The sequence below is a fragment of the Rattus norvegicus genome, chromosome 17, assembly GCF_021556685.1.
Source record: "Rattus norvegicus strain SHRSP/BbbUtx chromosome 17, alternate assembly SHRSP_T2T, whole genome shotgun sequence".
Classification (NCBI taxonomy): domain Eukaryota; kingdom Metazoa; phylum Chordata; class Mammalia; order Rodentia; family Muridae; genus Rattus; species Rattus norvegicus.
In genome coordinates this window covers 5,789,475-5,810,676 of record NC_141550.1, presented here as the reverse complement: position 1 = coordinate 5,810,676, position 21,202 = coordinate 5,789,475, and the positions used below count along the sequence as shown (strand labels likewise).

General features: G+C 46.3%; 1 protein-coding gene across 3 annotated transcripts in view; it reads left to right on the top strand.

Annotated features, from left to right (window-relative positions):
• Ntrk2 (neurotrophic receptor tyrosine kinase 2) overlaps window positions 1-21,202 on the top strand; it is a 314,011-nt gene that overhangs the window by 72,894 nt on the left and 219,915 nt on the right. For all 3 annotated transcript variants that reach the window (XM_087589797.1, NM_012731.3, NM_001163168.3), the window contains 1 exon segment: window positions 2,797-2,896. In XM_087589797.1, coding sequence (XP_087445923.1) covers window positions 2,797-2,896 — 100 coding nt within the window.

Genomic DNA, 21,202 nt, shown 5'->3' with positions numbered 1-21,202 from the left:
AATAAAAAAAAGTAACAAACATAACAACATAGTATTAGTCTTTCCTTGCAGTCACTATGAAGTGAAAAAGGACTATGTGAACATAAATTCTGTAAAGCCATGACAGGGTTTTGATGAGTGAGAAGACTACGGGTTGACCATCACACGTGATCCAGGCAGCGTGGATAAGCTGGCGGTCAACAGAGATGGATTTGTTAGGTCAGGTGGTCCGCTGTCACCTTGAGTACACAGAGGCTGAGTCTAGATCCAGGTTTTTCAGGGGTACTGGGAGAGCAGAAGAACAGGAAAGCCGCTAGTGTCTGTTATCAGACCCTTGCACATCATGGCTACTGCCAGTGCCCTTGAAGCCCTTTGGAACTGACTTAATGTTCTTCTTATCTGACACCAGACAGTAAAACCACAGAGGGATCAGCCATGGTGTCTTATTTTCCTACCTTTGTTGTGAACACACTTTGCTGTGAACAAATCAGTTTTTTGAACCACTGGACACACTGGTTTAGACTCCAGGCTGCACGACCTTGTCATGTTTCCTTATCTGTTTCCTTGAGTTTCAGTTTTGACAGCACTGCCATTTGTAGCACCATCCTCTTAGTCATCTCACTGTTCACTACAGTAGCCACTGTTCTACCTTCACTGTCTGCAGGAACCCCACAAGGCAAGGAACTGTTATACATGAAAGTTACGACAAGCAGAGAGGCATATCTGAGTTTCCCACTTAGAGAGACAAGCCCGGTCTGAACTATCTATAGTTTGCCCTGTCGGGGTATGCTATGCTACGGTAGCAGACATGTCCCCATCTTAGAGGCTAAACACCACAAAGATTCCTTTCACGCTTCATTAAGTGTCTTACTGGGAGTCTTTTCAGCCTTGTCCTGATGGTAGCACTTGCCTGACACACAGCTGTTCCTTGGAGAGTTGATGCACTTCCGGTCTCCCGATGACCGCTTCATGCCTTGTTGAGGACCGTGGCCTTAGACTAAGATCTCAGATTGGTGATATTGTCTATTCTTCATCAGCGCTGGTCTTGACTAGGGTCGTGAATCCACCCGGTCACAAGCAAGGTGGGAAATGCATTTCTCAGAGAACCAGGAGCCAGAATCATTTTGATAAGGAACATTGATGATGGCTTAGAGCAGTGGTTCTCAACCTTCCTAATGCCGCAGCCCTTTATGCAGTTCTACATGGGATGACCCCCAACCATGATGTTATTTTTGTTGCTGCTTTAGAACTGTCATTTTGATACTGTTCTGAATCATGATGTAAATCTCTGTTTTCCGATGATCTTGCGCAACCCCTGTGTGTCACTCAGCTTCCCAAGGGGTTGTGACCCACAAGTTGAGAACCAATGCCTTAGAGGAAACCATAATACTGCTTTAAGGGTTATTATACAGAGTGGGTAACACAGGAGTTGGAAAGAACCATCAAAGGGCAGCATCTGTGTCTATAACTAAAATTTTATTAGAACACGGCCTTGTGCATTTATTTCCAACATACACTGGCAGAGCAGAGGCTGTGTCCGTGGTGGAGTCAGGTAGTTCTGTCTGGTAGATTACAATCAAAGTTTGCCAGTTCCCCACCCTGGCTGTGCTGGTTAAGTTTTGATAATTTGATGGAAACCTGAGTCACCTCAAAACAGAGACTCTCAATCGGAAGGTTTGCTTCTCCTTCAGAGTGGCCCTGGAGGCATGGCTCTGGGCTTTTTCTTGATTGACAGTTGATGTGGATTAATTGTGGATGGAGTCACCTTGGTGGGTGGTTCTAGGATGTCCTTGGAATGGAGATGAGTAAACCATGGGAGCACAGCAGTAAACTGTTCCGTTCCTCCCCAGTCCCTGCTTCAGTCTCTGCCTCCCAGTTCCTGCCTCAAACTCCTGGTAAACTGCAAGATAAAACAAACCCCTTTTTAAAAAAAAACACTTCTTCCTGGGCTGCTTTTAGTCTTGGTATCTATCACAGCAACAGAAAGCCAATGAGGATACTTGGGGGGAGCAGAACCTAAAGGCACCACACAGTGCGTTACATTGTTGCATCTCCGTTTCTAGAATGTCACAATGTCCCTCAAAGAGTGAGATGCTCCTAATGTGCCCTGAGGAGCAGCGGCCGCAGGGAATACTAAGTTTCATTGTCTTTTTTTGGGGGGGGGGTTGTGACAGAATTGGTCTGCTACTCTTTCCACTTGCATAACCCACAACTTGTAACTCCATTTTTAAAAACCATCGCTGCTTTTTTCTGGCCGGTTTCATCCACACAGGAACACGAACAGATCAGGGATGTCTATCTCCAGTTGTGTTCAGGACTGGGATGTGCTCCAAAACTCCTCCCTACTTCCTGAAGGCCCTGGCTTCTGTAAACCATGACACTAACTTAAAAAGGTTATTCACCGTGAGCAGTTTTTAAGTGTGCACAGAAGTAATGTGAATGATAATACTGTGCTTTTCACTAGCATCAAAACACTAACAGTTTTTCATTCATTCCCTTTCTTCTCCTGCCCCTTCTGTTTGCTCCCGTGTCTCTGGATCAGTGGATAGATAGGTAGATGTAGCCATAGATAAGATTATTTCTGTAAAATCAGTGAGATCTGTTTATAAGTTTAACCTGCTTCCTCCTTTGGAAAATTGGTACCTAATAGGACTTACCTGTTTCTCTGCAGGGTTGTTGAGGTTAAAGTGACCGCTGTGTCATGGGTTATGAGAGTGAATAGCAGGTGCTCAGATGTTACCCACCACGGTCATCACTGTCAAGGTAATGCAGGGAATGGCTTTGCAATGTCTTCACGGCCCGGCTCTCTCTCCCCAGGTCTATGCCGTGGTGGTGATTGCCTCTGTGGTAGGATTCTGCCTGCTGGTGATGCTGCTTCTGCTCAAGTTGGCGAGACATTCCAAGTTTGGCATGAAAGGTAAGCAGAAGTGTGCTTATTTTGCTTCTTAAGTGGACTCATTTTTGGCTCATGACTAATGTTAATTGTCACTGAACGAGGAAGTGCCTGGATTTATGATGACTGCTTTTGAGGGCTAAAAAAAATAGCAGCAAGGATATGATACCACAAACCAAGACAGAATAAACTCAGGATTACTCAGCCTTGCCCACTTTCCCGTGAGCGCGGTTGTCCCAGGAGGCACGGGCTGGTTTCTCCAGTGTGGACTGGCTCAGCAGCGAGGGCCTGGGGCAGTGCTTGAGTGGTCCTGTGGCAATCATGGGCAGGTAAGGCACAGGGGCAAGGATATGTTATGGCCGTGCGCATGCGTGCTCTTTTCTGCTGGACGTGGAGATTCTAAGTCTCTTGTCACCTGCTTTCTTTTGCTGTTACTTTTCTGTATTCTCACCTTTTGAAAATTATCCAACCATCACTGTCAGAAGCAGAACAAGAAAAGCCACCTTGGCACACTGAGGCTGTACGAGCATGCAGATAGGTTTTTATTGAAGTGTCTCAGGTCTGAGAGGTAGACCTGTATTGTCTTAAATGGGCAATTGATACTTCTTTGAGGCTAATACATTGTGTTTAGGGGCAGGGATGAGGAAACACTCAAATAAATGCTCTTATATAAAAAAAGAAGCGTTCCGGGGACATTGAAGCGTTTGCTGCGACGTTTAAGCTATTACGTATCAGCTATTACGAGGTCACTGTATTTTGCATGGTCTCTGACAGCTCGACACTGTAAATGCCTAGAGGGGAAGACTCTAAGCAGGCTTGGCGGTGACCTGTGTGGAGGATCGGGTCTGTGGGTGCCTTTACCTGTAATGTAAGCAACAGACCTTGCCAGGATTCACTGGGCCCGGATGGATGGCCTTTTCTGATGCTTCCTCCCCTCTTTCTTTGGTGATCATAATAGGGATTCTCAGCTGTCATCAAGTCAGAGGTGACAGGATAGAACTCTTCCGGTCTTGTCTGGCTGCCTCTGAGCCTGTGCACCTCCTTAGGAGAAAGGCTCCTTGGCTCTAGTAAGACCCGAGAGAAGGAGTGTACCCAGTGACTGAAGTCATTGTGAAGTGGCTTCTCTAACCGAGGGCCAAAGACCCACAGGGAAGCAAGGATTGCAGAGCTTCCCCCAGAATATGTGTGGTTCCAGAAATTGGCATCTAAACAGTTTTCAGGCGTGGCTCATGCCACTGTTACCCAAGTCCTGAGAATCACGACTCCTTTGTCGTGAGTATGGCCTGCCACACCTTTCCCCTACTGTGCATGGTGGGGTTGCCATGCAAACCAAACTCCGCCATTTCTCCCCAAGCCAGCGGGCCGGACTAGCTGTCTACTCACCGTGCGCTGGGTACCTACCATGGACATCTTCGTGCCTCAGCCTGGTCAGGTGCTTTATTTCCTTGGGGACATTTTGAGCATGTGTCTTGTCCCCAAGCACAGTTTGGACTGGAGAATATCAGGTTCGTGAGACTGAATTTCCTGTCTTGAAGGGTTTATCTTGAGACTTTTCATCTGTGGATTCTCCTGAGAAAGGCTACGTTCAGGCCCCTCCAGGAGTTCACTAGAGGCGAAAGTCTAGGAAGCCTTCTTGTTATGGTCCAGGGATGATAGGTGGACAGAGGAAGTGCCTATAAGTGGCAATCTCCCAGTGGTGCAGTGGAAGGGAAACCAAAAGGTAGACATTGTTTCCAAGGCTGCATCCTGCATGGAACCCTCAGACCTCACGCAGTTATTTTAAGTGAACAACAGACTATAACACCTAGCCTCTGCGTGTTCATTCTTAATGAACCGGAAGAAGTCGCTTAGCCTTGAGTGTGGCAGCCAATGACTCCTTCCAGGCAGTAACGACTGTGGTGTGTTTTTCTGTCTTAGTCCTAAACATAAATAAAACTTACATCTGCAATGCTGTCTCAGAGACGCGTGCTCTCGTCCGGAGCAGATGGGCTCCGTTTTCTTTGTTTTCAGCCGCGTGTTAGTTAGTCTGTGGCGTGGTCTGTGCCGGTTGACCCCCTGACCCGAGGTTATCACTTAACAAGTCAGATGCTGAGTCCACCATCATCTTTGGGGATCTAGAAATTAGGATGGGGCTCATGGATTAAGCACAAACAAAACCGAACAAAAGGCGCTGTTTAAAAATTAATGTGAGTTAATGCACTTTCAGTGCCATTAGAGCAAGGGTCGCGCTCAAAATGTATGCCCTAAAACGGGAAGACTGTGCAAACATTATACTCCTGAAATAGACGGTGCGCCAGTCAGAGTTTCTCAAGAGCAATAGAAGAAACCGCGCAGTCTCTGCCAGAGATCAAGACCGCATGTGGCTGCCAGCCCATCCTTAGGCATTCAGGGCTTTGAGCCCATCCCAGCTGCATTCATTTTCCATGGCTGTTAAGAAATGACTAAACGGGGGCTGGGGATTTAGCTCAGTGGTAGAGCGCTTACCTAGGAAGCGCAAGGCCCGGGGTTCGGTCCCCAGCTCCGAAAAAAAGAACCAAAAAAAAAGAAATGACTAAACACCTGAAACTGTGGGCTGTCTATAAAGACAAGGTCCATTTTCACGGTTCAGAAGTCAGAAAGCCCAGACAGTGCTCCTAGTTCACAAGTCTGAAAGCCCAGATAGTACATTGACTCCTCTCCTGAGGTGTGGCCTCGCCTTGTCCTTTGTCATGCGCAGCAGAAGCTGGGACAGGGAGAGATATCAAACCAGTTGGGAAGCCCGACCGGCAGGGCAGAGCAGGCTAACTCTTTTATTGCTTCTTTAGTGAACTCACTAAAGGTCCCTATTAACCCCTCCCAGGGGCAGCAGCTCCCTGGCCTAGCCACCGCCCACTTGGCCCTTTCTCTTACACATTCAAGGCCACCTTTCCACAAACACCACCACACTGGCTACTGCTCTCCTAACTTCTGAACCCAGAGGGGAACCTGGCCTGTCTTGCATGTCAACTATTCAGTGTGTGGTACAAGTCTTCAGATTGTGGACTAACAGCTTAATGTTGATGATTTGAAGAGCTTTGAAGCTTGGGTCTTCATTCAGACCTGCAGCTGGCGGAGGGGTCAGCTAGTAGCTCGTTAGTAGCTCGTATTTCGCTGTTGAGCTCGAATTCACATTTCACTCCCGCTTGTTTACTGCAGTGTAAGCATCTTGTGGCTAATGTCTGATAAGCTATTGGACCTGTGACAGGAACGATTTCAAATGGTCCGGTTTCTTTCTCTCCATTTTCTGTTTATTTCTGTCCAGTTACTCTTTTTTGTTGTTGTTGTTAAAAGTCTAGTTATTATTAGCATAAGAGTTCCAAAAAGAGTTCCTCTATCAGTGTTTGGCCACGCGCACCGGGTTACTCCTATACATAATTAATAGGAATGCACAAGACCGTTGTGAGCCTGCCTACGTCTGTCCCCACACTGAGACCTCCGTAGTTACAATTTGATCCATTTTCATCTAAGGCTGCCTCCACTTTGTTTTGATTAGTTTTCAGTGGTACAGCTCTCAAAGAGTTTTCAAAGTGGCTCGTTGCTAAGGAACAACAACAAGACCACGGGTGTGCAGTGAACGAATGCTCTCGTGTTCCGACCAAGTCTTACTCGCCCCCCCCCCCCCCCATGGATTCTCTGCCTCGATCCCACGTGAAGGCAGTGGAAGGATCAATCTATGGCATCTGGGTTGCACTTCTTCAGAGGGTGTTCCATGCTGGGGACCTGCCACAGGGAGGGCTGGAAAAAAATCCCAAGGAGCCAGCAGGCTTGGCACTCGGCAGGTAGATGAGGAACAGGCTTGGCAGTCAGCGCACTCTTGAACTTCCTGATGGAAATGCACCGTGCTGTTTCTCCCTCAGGATGGATGCAGCCCTTGGAGTCCAGGTTGAAATGTCTTAGTGGTCCTGAGAGATGGCAGAGGGCATGGGAAAGAGGCAGTTTTTTCTCACGGCCCTAGAGACCCAGAGGCTCCATGTGTGCCTCTGGCCTGCACTCATTCATTCCTGATCTCGGAAATGTCCAGATTTCCAGTGAAGACAGACGGAAGTGACACTGCAGGGAGCAGAGGCCCATGGTCCTCTTCTCCGCACTCAGACGACTGCTCTGAAAATTATCTTAGTCTCTCAACACTAAGAATCGAGCTCTTAAACACAACAGGGCCAGAGCCACTGACGGTTTCTGCCTCCCATGAGCTCAGAACAGTCCAGAAGGTTGAAGAGCTTGGGTTCAGTGCATAGCTGGACCCGCTTTTGAAAGAGGAAAACACGTGAGGGAAGCCAGAAACAGGGTCAAGAGAAACATCTGAAAAGACAAACTTTTTCCAAATGCATCTTTCAGTTTTAGATGAAAAAAAAAAAAAAAAAACAACAAAAACCCTGCAGTGTGTTAAAATTAGAACACTAGCAAAAGTTTGTTCTCCAGACTTCCACACGGCTTAGGAATATGCAATTCAAAAATAGCAATTCTCCATCACTCTTTCTCACTCTCTCGTCCTCCACTCCTAGATATAACTGTCTCGATCTCCGAGGGATGGATGCGTGCATTATGCAAATGATCAAACACGTAGCTTTACTTTCCGTGTCAATAACCAGAGCAGAGCTCTTCTTTCATTCTGCAGGGAAGTCATAGCACCAGTCTCCTTCTGTGTATTTCCTGAGGTCACGTTTGCCCTCGTAGACCTTTCTGCCAGCACTTGGGCAGCTGCTCCTTAGTCGGACTCCCAGGCACCCTGCCACTGGGCTGCTCAAATCTGATGCCCACCTCTGTGTCTTCCAGGTTCTGTGGTCTCCAGCAAGTCTCGTTTTCTCTTGCTCTGTTTTGGCAGAGGCACAGGCACAGGCAGCTGTGCTAGTCCGTGTTCTCCTGCTGTGAGGAGACCAGTGACCAGGGAGCTCTTAAAAGGGAAAGCCTTTAACTGGGGCTGGCTTGTAGTTTGAAAGGTTTGGTCCAGTATCATCTTGGTGGGAGCATGGCGGCAGGCAGGCATGGTGCTGGAGAGGGAGCTGAGAGCTGCATCCTGATTCACAGGCCGAGACAGACAGACAGACAGACAGACAGACAGACAGACAGAGAGGGAGGAAGGAAGGGAAGGGGGAGAGGGAGAGGGAGAGGGAGAGGGAGGCAGGCAGGGAGGAACAGAGACAGAGACAGAGATAGACAGACAGACAGACAGACTAGGCCTGGCTTGGGCTTTTGAAACCTCAAAGCCCATCCTCAAAGACACAGTCCCTTCATCAAGGCCACACCTACTAAGCTTTCTCTGGTAGTACCACACCCTGAGGACTCAGCCACCACAGTAGCCTTCTATGGCTCTAATGCAACACCTCAGTCAGTCAGTCAGTCAGTCAGTCAGCTTACAGAAGGATGAGGTTCACTGTGGTTCACAGGGTTGGATCCGAGTATAAGAGTTCCAGTATCCCTCGATAATGCCTTGTACAGACAAGTCACCTCACAGACGTTAACTCCTTCATGGGAGACACAAGTGTTCCCAGCTTTTAATGATTGCCACGCGTTCTTATTGCTGCTAATGAGTGTGGTTTACTTGACACTTTCGGACGCTTAGCATTTAATCGAAACTTCAGAAAATTAATTGATATATAAACATAGAGATAGATGGAAGTGGGTGGTGGAGAGAGAAAGTACGCAGCTCAAATGTGAGCAGGTACCCAGAGGAGCTCTTTACGGACAGGGTCTTCTAGCAGCAACGCGTAAAAGCACCCTCTCGTTATTTTTAGCCATACTAAAAATTATCAGTCCGAATTCTATATGTTTATTCATTTGGATTATGTTGATATTTCAGTTGATAACGTTAAGAATCCTTATATGAAAAGTAAGAAGAAATTATACACTTAATATTGGTGTACATGTTTAAGGTACTTTTAGGTATTAATTTTTATTGGTTATACAGATCATTCATGCTTTTCCTAGTTAGTCTGTTGCTTTTAAGATTTTTGTTAGTTTGCTTGAAATAGACTCTCACTTTGTAGTTCAGGCTAGCCTCTAACTTTCAGTAAACCGGGCCTTAGCCTCCTAAGTGTCAAGATTACAGCTGTGAGCACTACATCAGCATCTTTTAACTTTCCGATAATATGATTGTTAAACAAAAATGTTTGCCTTCTGATAGAGGCAGATCTTTTCTCTTTTCCACCTGAGCCACGCATCTCCAGAGGGCCTCTCTGTGCTCCAAGCCATGAACACGTCCACATCTCTCCACACTTCTCCACCGCCTGCTTTTAAACTTGGCTGCTTTAGGCGCCGTGCAGCTCCCTTTCTCCCTTTTAATTGTGTGTGAAATACTCTCGTCTTATTCTGAGATCCGCAGAAAAAAGACATGTGAGAAAATGTAGTGTGACATTTTCGGAATATGATTTTAACTTTATAGAATCAGAAAGTCACTGACAAAACAAAAAGACTTGTTGAAGAGTGTAGGAAGAGTGTAGGATGTCATACAGGTGAAGGTGGGTACAGGACAGAATGAGGCCTGTTGTTGGACAAGAAGGAAAGATGAGCGGGAGAAAAGTTTTAGGAAGAGAAGGAGACTGGCCCGAGGCGAAGACACCTCCAGGAGAACATGGAGGCCGATGTTAAGATTCCTCTCTGCACATTTACAGGTTGTTATGAATGTTCTTAAGGAGTGGATGTATACAGGGCTTTGTATGTCGAGGTGGGCAATTATATCTTACCAATTGGATCAGAGGTTGTTGTGTTGTGTGTTCTTTCATGTGCAGATTTAAGTGTAAGAGAGTGTGTGGTGGCCAGAGACACTGGGCCGCCATGGAATTGGGATGTGTATGTCTGGCATGGTGGCAGCCTGCCTTGGGAACTGGATGGGTAGAGAGATTGACCCCAGGCTCAGAGAGAGGCCATCGGCTGTGTGATATGGGATGGAGCAGAGTGGGTGAGACGCTTTGTTGACTGAGATGAAGACATCTACCAGATATCTTGGGGCACCACAGTGCCAGACCTAGTGTGGGGTTAAAGACAGCATTTTTAAAATAATTTTACAGCAACAAAAGAGCTGGGTGATGAACTTGCTGTGGGGATGAACACAGAACTTTCTCACTTTCTCAGGGTAGGGGGATTGGAAACCTCACAAAGGGATCAGAGAAAACAGGTTTACAGGAAAACTTCCAACTCTCTTCCCCATAGCCGCAAACTGAGCTCGTGGTATACCTCAGGAATATGTTAAAGGAAAAAAGACAAGTTGTCAATACTCAACCAATCCTTGATAATTTCAGAAGAAAAAAAAAACAGTTGAAAGAGTTGACCAGCAGTTAAAGTATATTTCTGAGGAAGTCAACGGCCTTTCTCTGTTGTTTAGAGGTGTGAGTCTATCTCAGGTTCGCAAGCTGACTTGTTTTCCAAATCTCTTCATACTTTAGAAAACAGATTTACCTTTTGTTTTTGTGTATACATGGTTGCCTGCGTCGTGTGCCTGTCCCACATGTGTGCGGAGCCCGTGAAGGCCCCAAGAGAGCCTTGGCCTCCATGACACTGAGTTCTGTACAGATGACTGTGAGCTGCCACCGGGCTGGGAACTTACCTGGGTTCTCCTCAAGAACAGCCAGTGCTCTTCTTCCTCACCAAGCTGCCTCTCCAGCTGTCTCTCTTTCCTTCAAGTCAATGCTGTGTGCATCTATATGAGGTCAGAGGCAGCCTACTCTGTGCACAGCACTGTAAAGGCATACGGAACTCGAAGGAATTGGTATTGTTGTTCACACAGGAAGCAGAACAACCAGTCTTTCTCCCATAGCTGTGTAAGAGAAAACGATCTTTTTATTTTAATTTTAAATTTTAATTTAGTTATAAATACTTATGGAGTACAGTGTGACATTTAAACACACAAAGACAACCGTTCATAGTTTCCTTCCCACTCCATGCTAGATGTTGTCCAACGGGCATGCTAGAATGGCTTGCCCAGTAGACGGTGGATGGCTCGTCAGGGAGGAAGAGTTAGTTTTCTCTAAGGATACATCTCCAGTTGAGCTCACCGTGCTCCACACACACACACACACACACACACACACACACACACACACACAGAGGAGGTAGAGGGGGAGAGGCCTGGGAGGCAGATCTTGGAGGATCGAGGAGGAGGAGTTAGGTGTCAGTATGTTCAAATTGTGTCTTATGAAGTTCTCACAGAATTAGAAATAATAATAAAAACCCATGAGTTGAGCGTACTATGATTGGATCAGTGTAGCCAGCCCATCCTTCACCTCAGACACTTACTCCTCTGTGCAAAAAACAGCGAAGTCCTCTGCGCTTGGCCTTTTGGAGCTACACAAGCCTGGTCAGCCAACTAGACTACTGCACTAGCGGGCAGCAGGAGCCATTCCTCCTAAGCAGCCACAGTCTGCACTCCCTACTGTCTGTCTCCTCTCCGTCCTCCCTCCCACTCCTCCCCCTGGCCTCTTGTACCCCACTTCTCAATCAATAGGTTGATTTCCTAGCAGTAGGGAACATGTCTATCCAGGGCCACCATCTTGGACTCAGTATAGCATCCTTCAGGCTCATCTATGTAGTCGGGGGGGGGGTGAGGTGGGGGGTGGGGAGTTGGGGAGATCCTCAGCTCTAACTTAAGTGCCCATCTTGCCTGAGCCATCCTGTGAGCCTGTTTGGACTCCAGGGAAAGGCCCTGTTTATTTGTAGCATAGAGAGTTCCTGAGATGTTACTTAGGAACTCCCTTTCACGACTACTTTCGTTTATGGGTAGATGAATTCTTAGAAACAAGTGGATGTACTTAGAAGTCAAGGACAGTTCCCACTTTTAACCCAGGACTTTTCTTTTTTCTTCTTTTCTTTTCTTTTCTTTTTCTTTCTTTCTTTCTTTCTTTCTTTCTTTTTTTTTTTTTTTTTTTTTTTTTTTGAGCTGAGGACTGAACCCAGGGCCTTGTGCTTCCTTGGCAAGTGCTCTACCACTGAGCCAAATCCCCAACCAGGACTTTTCTTTTTTAACCCAGTGGTACACTTACCTCTTCATGCAGGCCGGGCCACGCTTGGACACTTGGACAGGAACTTTGGAAATCTGGAAGTCCTCTGGCTTCTCCCTGTGTCACTTTGATCTTTTATTGTTTATCCTGTGAAGAAGAACAATAGTAACTTGGCCTAAATTCCAACACGTGCTTCAAAACTCTGTCTCCATTTTGGGCAGGGATGCTGAATGGCCGTGGGATCAGCACAATGGTCCTGTGGCACTTGGGAAGCCAGCCTGGTTGAATAGTGTATGTGCCTCCTTTGAATTTGTATCTTGTCAGCTCGGAAGTCTTGATGTCTAGTGAGCAGGAGCCCCATAGCCCCGGCTTCACATCTGCACTTCCCACTTGCAGCTGTTGTAGGCCATGTTTTTGTCTCTGGATTTTATTTCTACTCTAATGAAATAAAGGAGAGAGCCCATTATGTGGATGATCATAAAAACAAAATCAATTCTTAGTTTGGGAGGTCAGCTCTGTAAGCTGAGTCCTGAGAGGTCGTATATTTCACATTTTAAGTTCTGGTGAAAAAACAAAACAAAACAAACAATAAAACAAACCAAAAATGGAGGCTACGACCTGACTTAATACGGAATCAGAGTTGCAGAAGTATGCTGTGCCCATGCACAGGGTGTGTGATTGTGCCAGCGCTTACAGGGGGTTTATAGAAAAGACTGTGGTCCCGATGTGTCACTCTACAGTGTTTGCAGAACATATGCTTGCTTTGAGCCATGCATTTTAAGATGTTATGTATAAATTATTTCAATTCCTAATTTTATTGCTCTTTAAACAACTCATCTATTTGAATTGCCCTGGACTTTACAAGGAACCTGTTGTAGTGTTTGGTCGTCTTCTTCTTCTGGGAGGAAGTGTTTACTGCAGGGCAAGGATTTGAATGTGGGAGGCCCCGGTATCCATTAGCTTAGATCTGGAGACACAAGCGAATGGAGGCCAATGAAATTCCCTTTGTGTGCGGGGAGCACAATTGCTACAATGAATTCTTTTACATAAAAACTGGCTTTAAATTTGGTGTGTTTATAGCCTGCTAGAGAGGAAAAGAGGTATTCTGGAGGAACTGAATCCCGTAGGTAACAGATTGCCACCCGTATGACAACCATATAGGCCACGACGCTGTGTTTCCTGTGAGGGAAGTCAAGCCTTGGACAGGAGCAAGACAGAAGAAAAACCCTCTGCTCTGATCAGGGTGTAGGCTAAAGTGCAAACACACTGCCTTCCTTTATTGTCTGCTAGCATTTGTGTTTTGAGAGAGGAGAGGGAGAGAGGGATGGGGGAAGAAGGAGAGGGGAGAGAGAGAGAGAGAGAGAGAGAGAGAGAGAGAGAGAGAGAGAGAGAGAAAGGGAGAGGAAAGGAGGGAAGGAGGGAGAACGGGAAGGAGAGACGGAGTGAGGGAGGGGGAGGAAGGGAGAGAGGGAGAGAAAAACAGATTAGAAAGAAGGGATGGGCAGAACAAGGAGAATTTCATTGAACTTTTTAGATTTGTGGTGAGTTATTAATAATCTGAACTGAAGACTGAGAATCACCTCAGCCCCTACAAGTTCAGGGTGGGAGCATAAGGGAGAGAAGAACGGGGAGAGTGGAGCAGGGTGCCTATTGCAATCCTGGCAAAACCTGAGCACAGTCAACCGCCCAACTGAACCTGCCGTAGCCTGGCTTCCTAGATTCTCTGGCTTTGTTTGTTTTTAAAGATATAGCAAGTCCAAAACCAGCAGTGCAGTACCCACCCCCCAAAAAAAACTTATCTAAGGGAGCCATCTTGTATGAATTAATGCTATCCTATTTCAAAATCATTTAGTATAATCACACATTCCCTCAAAAAGTCTGCCAGGCCCTTCTGCTGATATCAGCGCTCAGTGTTTTATTTTCCTACACGGTGGAGCCTCACTCTCCTCATATTCTCATTTGAAATAAGACTCAGAGAGGAAGCTTCCAGCCTGTGGTCACCATGAAGCTACACTGAGTCCTGAATTACCTACTCAAGTTGTTTCTCATTTAGTCTCTTGATCAGGGACTTGCTTTCCTATTGGTGTGTGGGTGGCGAGTGTTTCGATGGTTGTTCCTTAGTCACCTCAGCCTGAGAGCAGTAGGATTGCTCCACCTTAACCATCCCTTCCCAGAACACTGCGGACCCTGGAGACCAGCTCAATAGTGGGGCTGTTTCCCTACTCCCTGCCTGATTTTGTTGCGTTGTCTGAAGTAAGTCCCTGGCTCTTGAGGTTTATCACAGAACTAAGGATAACGTTTTTTAATGATGTACATGGAGCCTTTTGTCCTGTGTATGAGTGAGGAGGTTTCAGAAATAAATCTGCGTGTCTCCAGTTAGCAGAACACTACGAGGTTCTTGGGCCTGGTAACGATTCTAGGTACGCATTTCATCTCGTGTAGGGGCCTTGAATCCAACCAGAAACGGTGGTTACTCCTCTAACATCTGCTCCACCATTACACCAGCAAATGTGTCTCTCCAGACCAGCCATTGTTGAAGGTCATGGGGTTCTCAGCATCTCAGCAACTGATGGTTCTTTTCTCCTCTGGTAGCAGGCACCAGAGAGCATTGTCTCCAACTATGAAAGCTAGCTAGTGAGGATGAAGATTCCAGGTCATATCAGCTTGGTTTGTCCATGTTTTACGACTCAACAGTGTGCCTTCAACGGTGGGGTCTTAGCACCAAGTACTGGAGGATTGGCAATGACTACAGTGTCTGGGGTCCATGGGACATACTGGGTAACATCTCCAAATGGGAAATGTCTTCCCGGCAGTGGGTTTTATATTTATTTAGCCTATGCTGTCTTTTCAGGGGCACTATTACCTTTTATGGGGTTTCTCCACTGAAACCCTTTATTTAATGTAGATATTCTGGAATGTGTCTACAGAAGTAGGTAGGGTTTCATACATCTCTTCAAAAGGACTTGTTAGATGTCCCTCTCTATGTCGTCTATCAACCTGCTACCCCACTCTCACCCGACTGAACCCTTTCTACTCGTTTATTCTCACTTACCCATGTGTTCTATTTCACTTCTCCCAGAATGGCCCACTTCCGGGGCTCCTTACTATCTTCCTGACCTCTGTGGGCATTCCAAATGAAACACAGCTAAAGACTGAAAGCTACCATCGTCAGACGAGAGAAAGCAGGCAATGCTTCCCTTCTGGGTCTGGGTTAACTCACTCAGAACGATCGTTTCCAGATCCATCCATTTATCTGTGAATTTCATAATTTTATTTTTGTACAACTCAGTAAGATCCACTGTGTAAAACGTCCTGCATTTTCATCATCCTTCTGAGCTGTCAGACATCTAAGACAGTTCCCTTCCCTGGCTATTGTGGGTAGAGCCACAGTGAACATGGATGAGAAGGTATCTCTTAGGTAGGAAACAGAGGGCTCTGATCGTCTATGCCTGAGAGCGACACAGCCGGCTCATGACGCAGATCTATCTCTGTCTTTCTGTGTCTCTTTCCTGCTGACTCAGCCTTTATGAGGTGTGTTCTCTTGGTGACAGGTAATGAATGGCATAAGTCACTTGGGTAACTCAAACATTGTGAAGGCATGTGGAATGTATTGATGTATTAAATATATTTCTAAAAATGAGTGATAAATAGGGGGACTGTGTCTCTGGAAGACAGGAAAGAGAAAAGCTCATGATATAAGGCTATGGATCAACTTATGTCCCAGTGTCAACTTCAGTTTTGTTGCAGGAGCATGGGCCAGACTCCTCCCCTTCCCCATGCAGCTCTAATAAGTGCCTTAGTTAGGGTTTCCATTGCTGTGAAGAGATACCGTGACCAAGACAACTCTTATAATAGGAAAATATTTCATTGAGGCTGGCTTACAGTTTCAGAGGTTCAGGCCATTATCCTAATGGCAGGAAGCAGGACAGTGGGCAGGCAAAAATGGTGATGGAGATGGAGCTGGGAGCTCTACATCTTGATCCGAAGGCAGCCAGGAGGAGACTGTCTCATACTGGGCAGAGCTTCAAAGCCCACCCCTACAGTGCCACACTTCCCCCAACAAGGCCACACCCACTTCAACAAGGCCACACCTACTCCAACAAAGTCACACCTCCAACAAGGCCACGCCCACCCCAACAGGGCCACACCACCTAACAGTGCTGCTCCCCATTGGCCAAGCATTCAAACACATGGGTCTTGGGAGCCAAACCTATTCAAACTACCACAGTAAGGATTATTTGGATTTTAGTCATCTGCAATCCCTCGGCATCATACGCATATAAGATGCTAAGACTGATGTGTGTATCACATGGTCATGCATTTGACAGCAGAAGTTAAGAACTGTGTCTTGATTCAATCTTACAGTCCTCATCCTTAGTCTGACTCCTTATGTGTAGCTCTGCGTACCCTAAGATTTGGACAATTACTCCATCGTATCGTGGATTTTATGGCTGATATAATTTTAGCCAGATTCTCTCCTTTTGAGCCCCAACTTGCTGTTGGGAAAAGCATCACTGTCTCAAATGCTGCCTTTTCAGACCAAACAGGAATTCTGTTTTCTCCTTGTGGTGGCTAAGCATCGGATATAGGAAGCTGGGACTCACTGATGTTCCTTTTGGATAAACAACAGGGACAAAACAACATTTTAGGGTGGCCTGGCCAGGTTTTGAGGCCATGGACTTCCAAAGAAGACCCACTCGACTCGTTCTTCCGAGCAGGCACTTCGCCGTCTTCGCCTAAGCTCGTCTTTTTAGAATCACTGTTGAAGGTGGAGGTCAGGCAGACATCTTATCTTTTAGCCTCGTACCCTTTAGCATCCATCTCTGTCTTAGCTCTTACTCTCTTCTTTCCCCTTAGTGTGAGAAGATGTTTGGTTGGCTGTCTTGGGCGGCTTCTATCATCTTCCCTGTGGTTCTTGTACTGCCCATATTGCGGGGCTCTGGGGTTATATTATTAATCAATTATTAATCATCACATCCTGCTTAGGGTTTAATAAAAACAACACAGAGATATCTGCGTAGTATAAGGCTGCAGGCCTATTTGCTGGGGCCTCAGCCAGCCTACCAAATCCACCTGATGTCCCTGTCACTACACTCTCTCTGGCTCTCTCTGCCCTGCCCCTGCCCATTCTGCTTCCTTCCCTCAGCCCCTCCCCCTCAGCCTCAGCTCCAATCATGAGCTCTTCATTCCTCCAGGGTCACACTTTCTCCTCACAGGAAAAGCTGTTAGCATAGTGAGCAATACCCGGCTTACTCACCCGAACCAATCAGTACCTGGACTACGCTTCATAGCCTTTTGGCCAGGTTGAGGACTAGGGGACCTCCCCATGGCAGCTCGCTCGCCTTTCTTTGGGGGCAGATGAAGAAATGTCGAGCATTTATACATCCTGCCCACCTGATATCCCCAGCTCAGTAATTAACAATTGAGAATATGGGGCGCACCGTCAGAGCAGTTAGATCAGTATGTGTGGGGGGGTGGGTCACCCCAACAGAAACGGTAATGCGCCCTTCCCTCATGATCCTCAGAAAGTCGATGCTTCCCAAGTCTTCATTTCTGTCATGTACATTCCCTCTTTACAAACTGCCTAGTTATATAAATATATTTAGTCTGTTCTTCGACCTCCCATCTAATATGCCTATGGATAAGCAAATGGAAAGGAAGAAGGAAGGAAGGAAGGGAGGGCGGAAGGAAGGCCGGACAACTCACATTGTACCAGCAAAGTCTCAGCAACCCCACCGCATCTGAAATAAATCTTCCACAGACTTACATAATAAAGCGGAAATGTGGGAAGCAATGGCCGTGTTTTAGACAATTCTTTCGATGAGCTGGAAAACGAGCGACATCCATTCGTCTTGATTTCTCTGTCTTCTATCTGGAGTCTTACCCAACACGAGAGACTCTTCCTGCTCCCACAGGGTTCGACTTATAAACTGGCTGTGGGGAAGCAGCAGAGAATTTGAAGCAGTCCAAGTTTTCAGAACTTAAGTCAAGGGAAGAATTGACCAAGACTCAATAAGTCCATGACGTTGGATCAAATTAGATAATTATAAGTGTGTCTTGAGAATTTGCTTGAGGAAGAAATTCAGTGATTCTTAAGCTAAAACCCATTTCCAACTCTATCCATGGAGTGATTTCATTCACCACCCAAGCTGAGAGCAGTGTTCTCAGAGATCCTGAAATGGAGCGGTCCGTGTGGTTGACCACCACGGTATCCAGCGTCCATTTATTTAATACTATCAACTAAATCCTTCAAGCCATCTTCTGGGAGGGGGCTGCATAGGGCCTTAAGGGGAAGCCCTGGGCATGCCCCCAAAACAAAGCTGGTGGTGACACCAGGGGACAATGGTCATAAGAGTCTTCTACATTAATAATTGCCAGAAATTTGGGGTGTTCACTACTGGGCCCCTCAAAAATTATGTATTCTGTTCATTTGAATGTACCTAACCACACAATGTTTTAAATGTCAAAGAAAACAAGAACTGTACAGTAATTAAAGCAACATACAATTGATTCAGGACTGCTTCAAAAGAAGAGGCCCCAGTATATAGTTGTACAAAAATCTCAAACAGTATTGGCAGAACTTGATGGGAGTCCACGTGCATTCCATTATTAAGGGAAGCATCAAGCCAGGGGGCGTCCCAGGCACACCAGGCTATCAGCCACAATGAGCAGAAATCACCTGGGTGAAAGGGAGGCAAAGGAACCTCTCTAGATGGGTGGGGTAGTAAGGTATGGAAAATGGAGTGTTTGGAAGGAACCGACTCAACAGGACTCTCACTAAGCATGGCTGACACACAGAGAATACACATGGAAGTCTAAAATAGGTCCTGATTGGAGGAGTCAGAGGGCGCCCAGGAAGAGTTTGATCAACCCGAGAACTATCCTGGCCTGTCCATTTCTTGCCTCCTAGACATGTTGACATAATTATCTTGTTATAACTTGTCAGATTATAAATATTATCAGGGAAGTTTAATAGCCATACATGGAAATGTTCACGAGTCTCCTGCATTCATGGAAACACCACTTAGAAACCACCCTGATCTCCCATATTCTTTTGTCATGTAGTCAGAGTTAATACTAGTCCTTAGCTGACCTCATGACCAAGTCTACTACTCAGTACACTGTCTCCATGAGAATGCCCTCCATCTCTGAGTGATGTCATGGCAGAAAACCCAACATCGTCCTTCTACAGACAACAGTGTAGATCTATAGAAAATACGTGTGTGCTTATAAATGCACATTTAATTGCATATATTCCATTATAAGAGCTTATTTGAGTAAAACAGATCTGTTCTGCAGATCAGTGTTAGCCACATGTGTAGACATCCCAGAATCGCTAACAGCATGGCTTGCTTTGTGAATATGCATATGCAATGGCCCCATGGAGTCCTGTGCCAGCTTCCTTCATATTGAGGAGCTGGCCAAGCTCTTACTTAATCCCTCCAGTCCGAGCCGAGCCTGTGCTCCATTAGTGAAAAGTCCTGCGTATTTCTTCTGCAGTAAATCCCAACCACCATAGGTTGAAAACCTCATTTTTTGATGCCTGAAGGCAAGCTTTCAAAAGTGAGTTTTATGCTCCTAGGACATATTGACTTTAAACCTACCCCTTTATGAGGAACCAAAGGAAAAAAATGAAATTATTTATAGTTAAATATATGCCCTTCAGTGGTAAACAAGCTCCAAGAACCCAGAGCAAGGATCCGCACGTTATACTTTTGTGACATTTTCCTGGTTCATGTTGCAGATGCCAGTCTGCTGCCTGGACACCCTTGAACTCTCTTCACTGGTTCTGTGTGCTTGCCCTGATTTCTGTACACATTTTCTCTCAAAGGCCAGCATGGCCCTTCTAACTTCAAAAAGCTAAACGAACTTCTTAGTGTTGCTGCCTCTGGAGGTGGTAGTGGTGGTCTTAGTTACCCCTGCTCCCTTCCTTCAACTCCCCAGTGGATGTTAGCAGGACCACAGGAGCGCGCGTCACTCCTTACCTGAGGTCAATCAAGCTCTGGTATAGTTTGCATGTCTTCAGCACGATGTGTGGGATAATGTGGTGAAAGCTGAAGCTTCCCTTTCACGTTTCAGCCTTGCTTGGCTTCCTTCTTTCCCTCTTCCCTCCTGTCCTGGGAGCCTCTCTTCAGCAAATCAATTCCACGAAGATTCTTGTAGGTCTACTGCAGAGGAATGGATGACACAAGACAATGTCAGAGCTCCACAAAATAGGACCTTTTACCAACCTCTTCAAACCTTTTTGTTCCCCATTTGGTCAAATGGGGCTCTGTGTGTGTGTGTGTGTGTGTGTGTGTGTGTAAATAGGGGACCTCAAATGTTACCACTGAAACCCAATGTCTTCTCTGGTCAGAGTAGTGGAGAGGTGTGCAGCCCTCACTCCCCTGCAGGAGGATGAAAAGCAGGCTAGGAGCCGGGCACACACAGTGGTGAAGAGAGAACACTATTCTCAAACAGGATGAGGGGCAAGGGCACTCACACTCAAGATTTTCCTCTGACCTTGGCTCGCACCCCACAACATGTGTGTCCACATAACCTACGCACATAGCAATTTAAGATGCGAGGGCTAGATTAGTCATCCAGTGGTAGGGTTGCCGTGCTCGGGGCCTGACTAAGTTTGTCTGCTTTACATAATCATGTGTCTTAAGGACAAAACAGATGTCGGTCAGTGCTTGTTAGTGTACCTGAGTCACAGAAGTAGCCATGGGAGTACTACAGATGAAGGCTTCATTTTGCTGGCTTTCATGTTTCAACTCTTTCAGATTCCTTGGGGTTTAATGGAGTCTGTCTTTTGTAAACTATCAAAAAGGCATCCCAACATCAAAGTTCACAACTCACTAGAATAGGAGGGGTATATCTCTTCTTTAAAAGATAAACTAGGAAACTTAATTCCTCATAGGGAGAGTGACTGGAAATTGTGTCCAAGTATATGAGTCAATAATATCAAATGTTATACAGAAAGATCTTTGCCTAATTTTTGACAAAATTTGGGAAATTTTAGAAACAAAATCATTGAGAAGAATGCAGCAGGCCAGGGTGCAGGCGATGCATTTCCGGGGCAGGCAACAGGCGATCCTTTCCCGTCTGTTCTCTCGGGGTAGCTGTCCTGTGCGGACGGCCCACCGCAGCGATGTTTAGAAACTGACCTTCCATATATGAGACACACTGATTTTGGTCCCCACAGGAGTCATCCGTGCATTCCACAGACAGACCTTAGAGAGTGTCAGGGCTGATAACATGGGACAGCCCTCTATTCACCTCTGTCTGGCTCTCCTTTGAGTGATTCACAGTGGATTCAGGTACTGGGTTATCAGGAACTTATAGAACCTGGCCCGAGCTTCTGTGGCTTCTGTGGGGTGGCAGCGTCAGCACTTCTGTG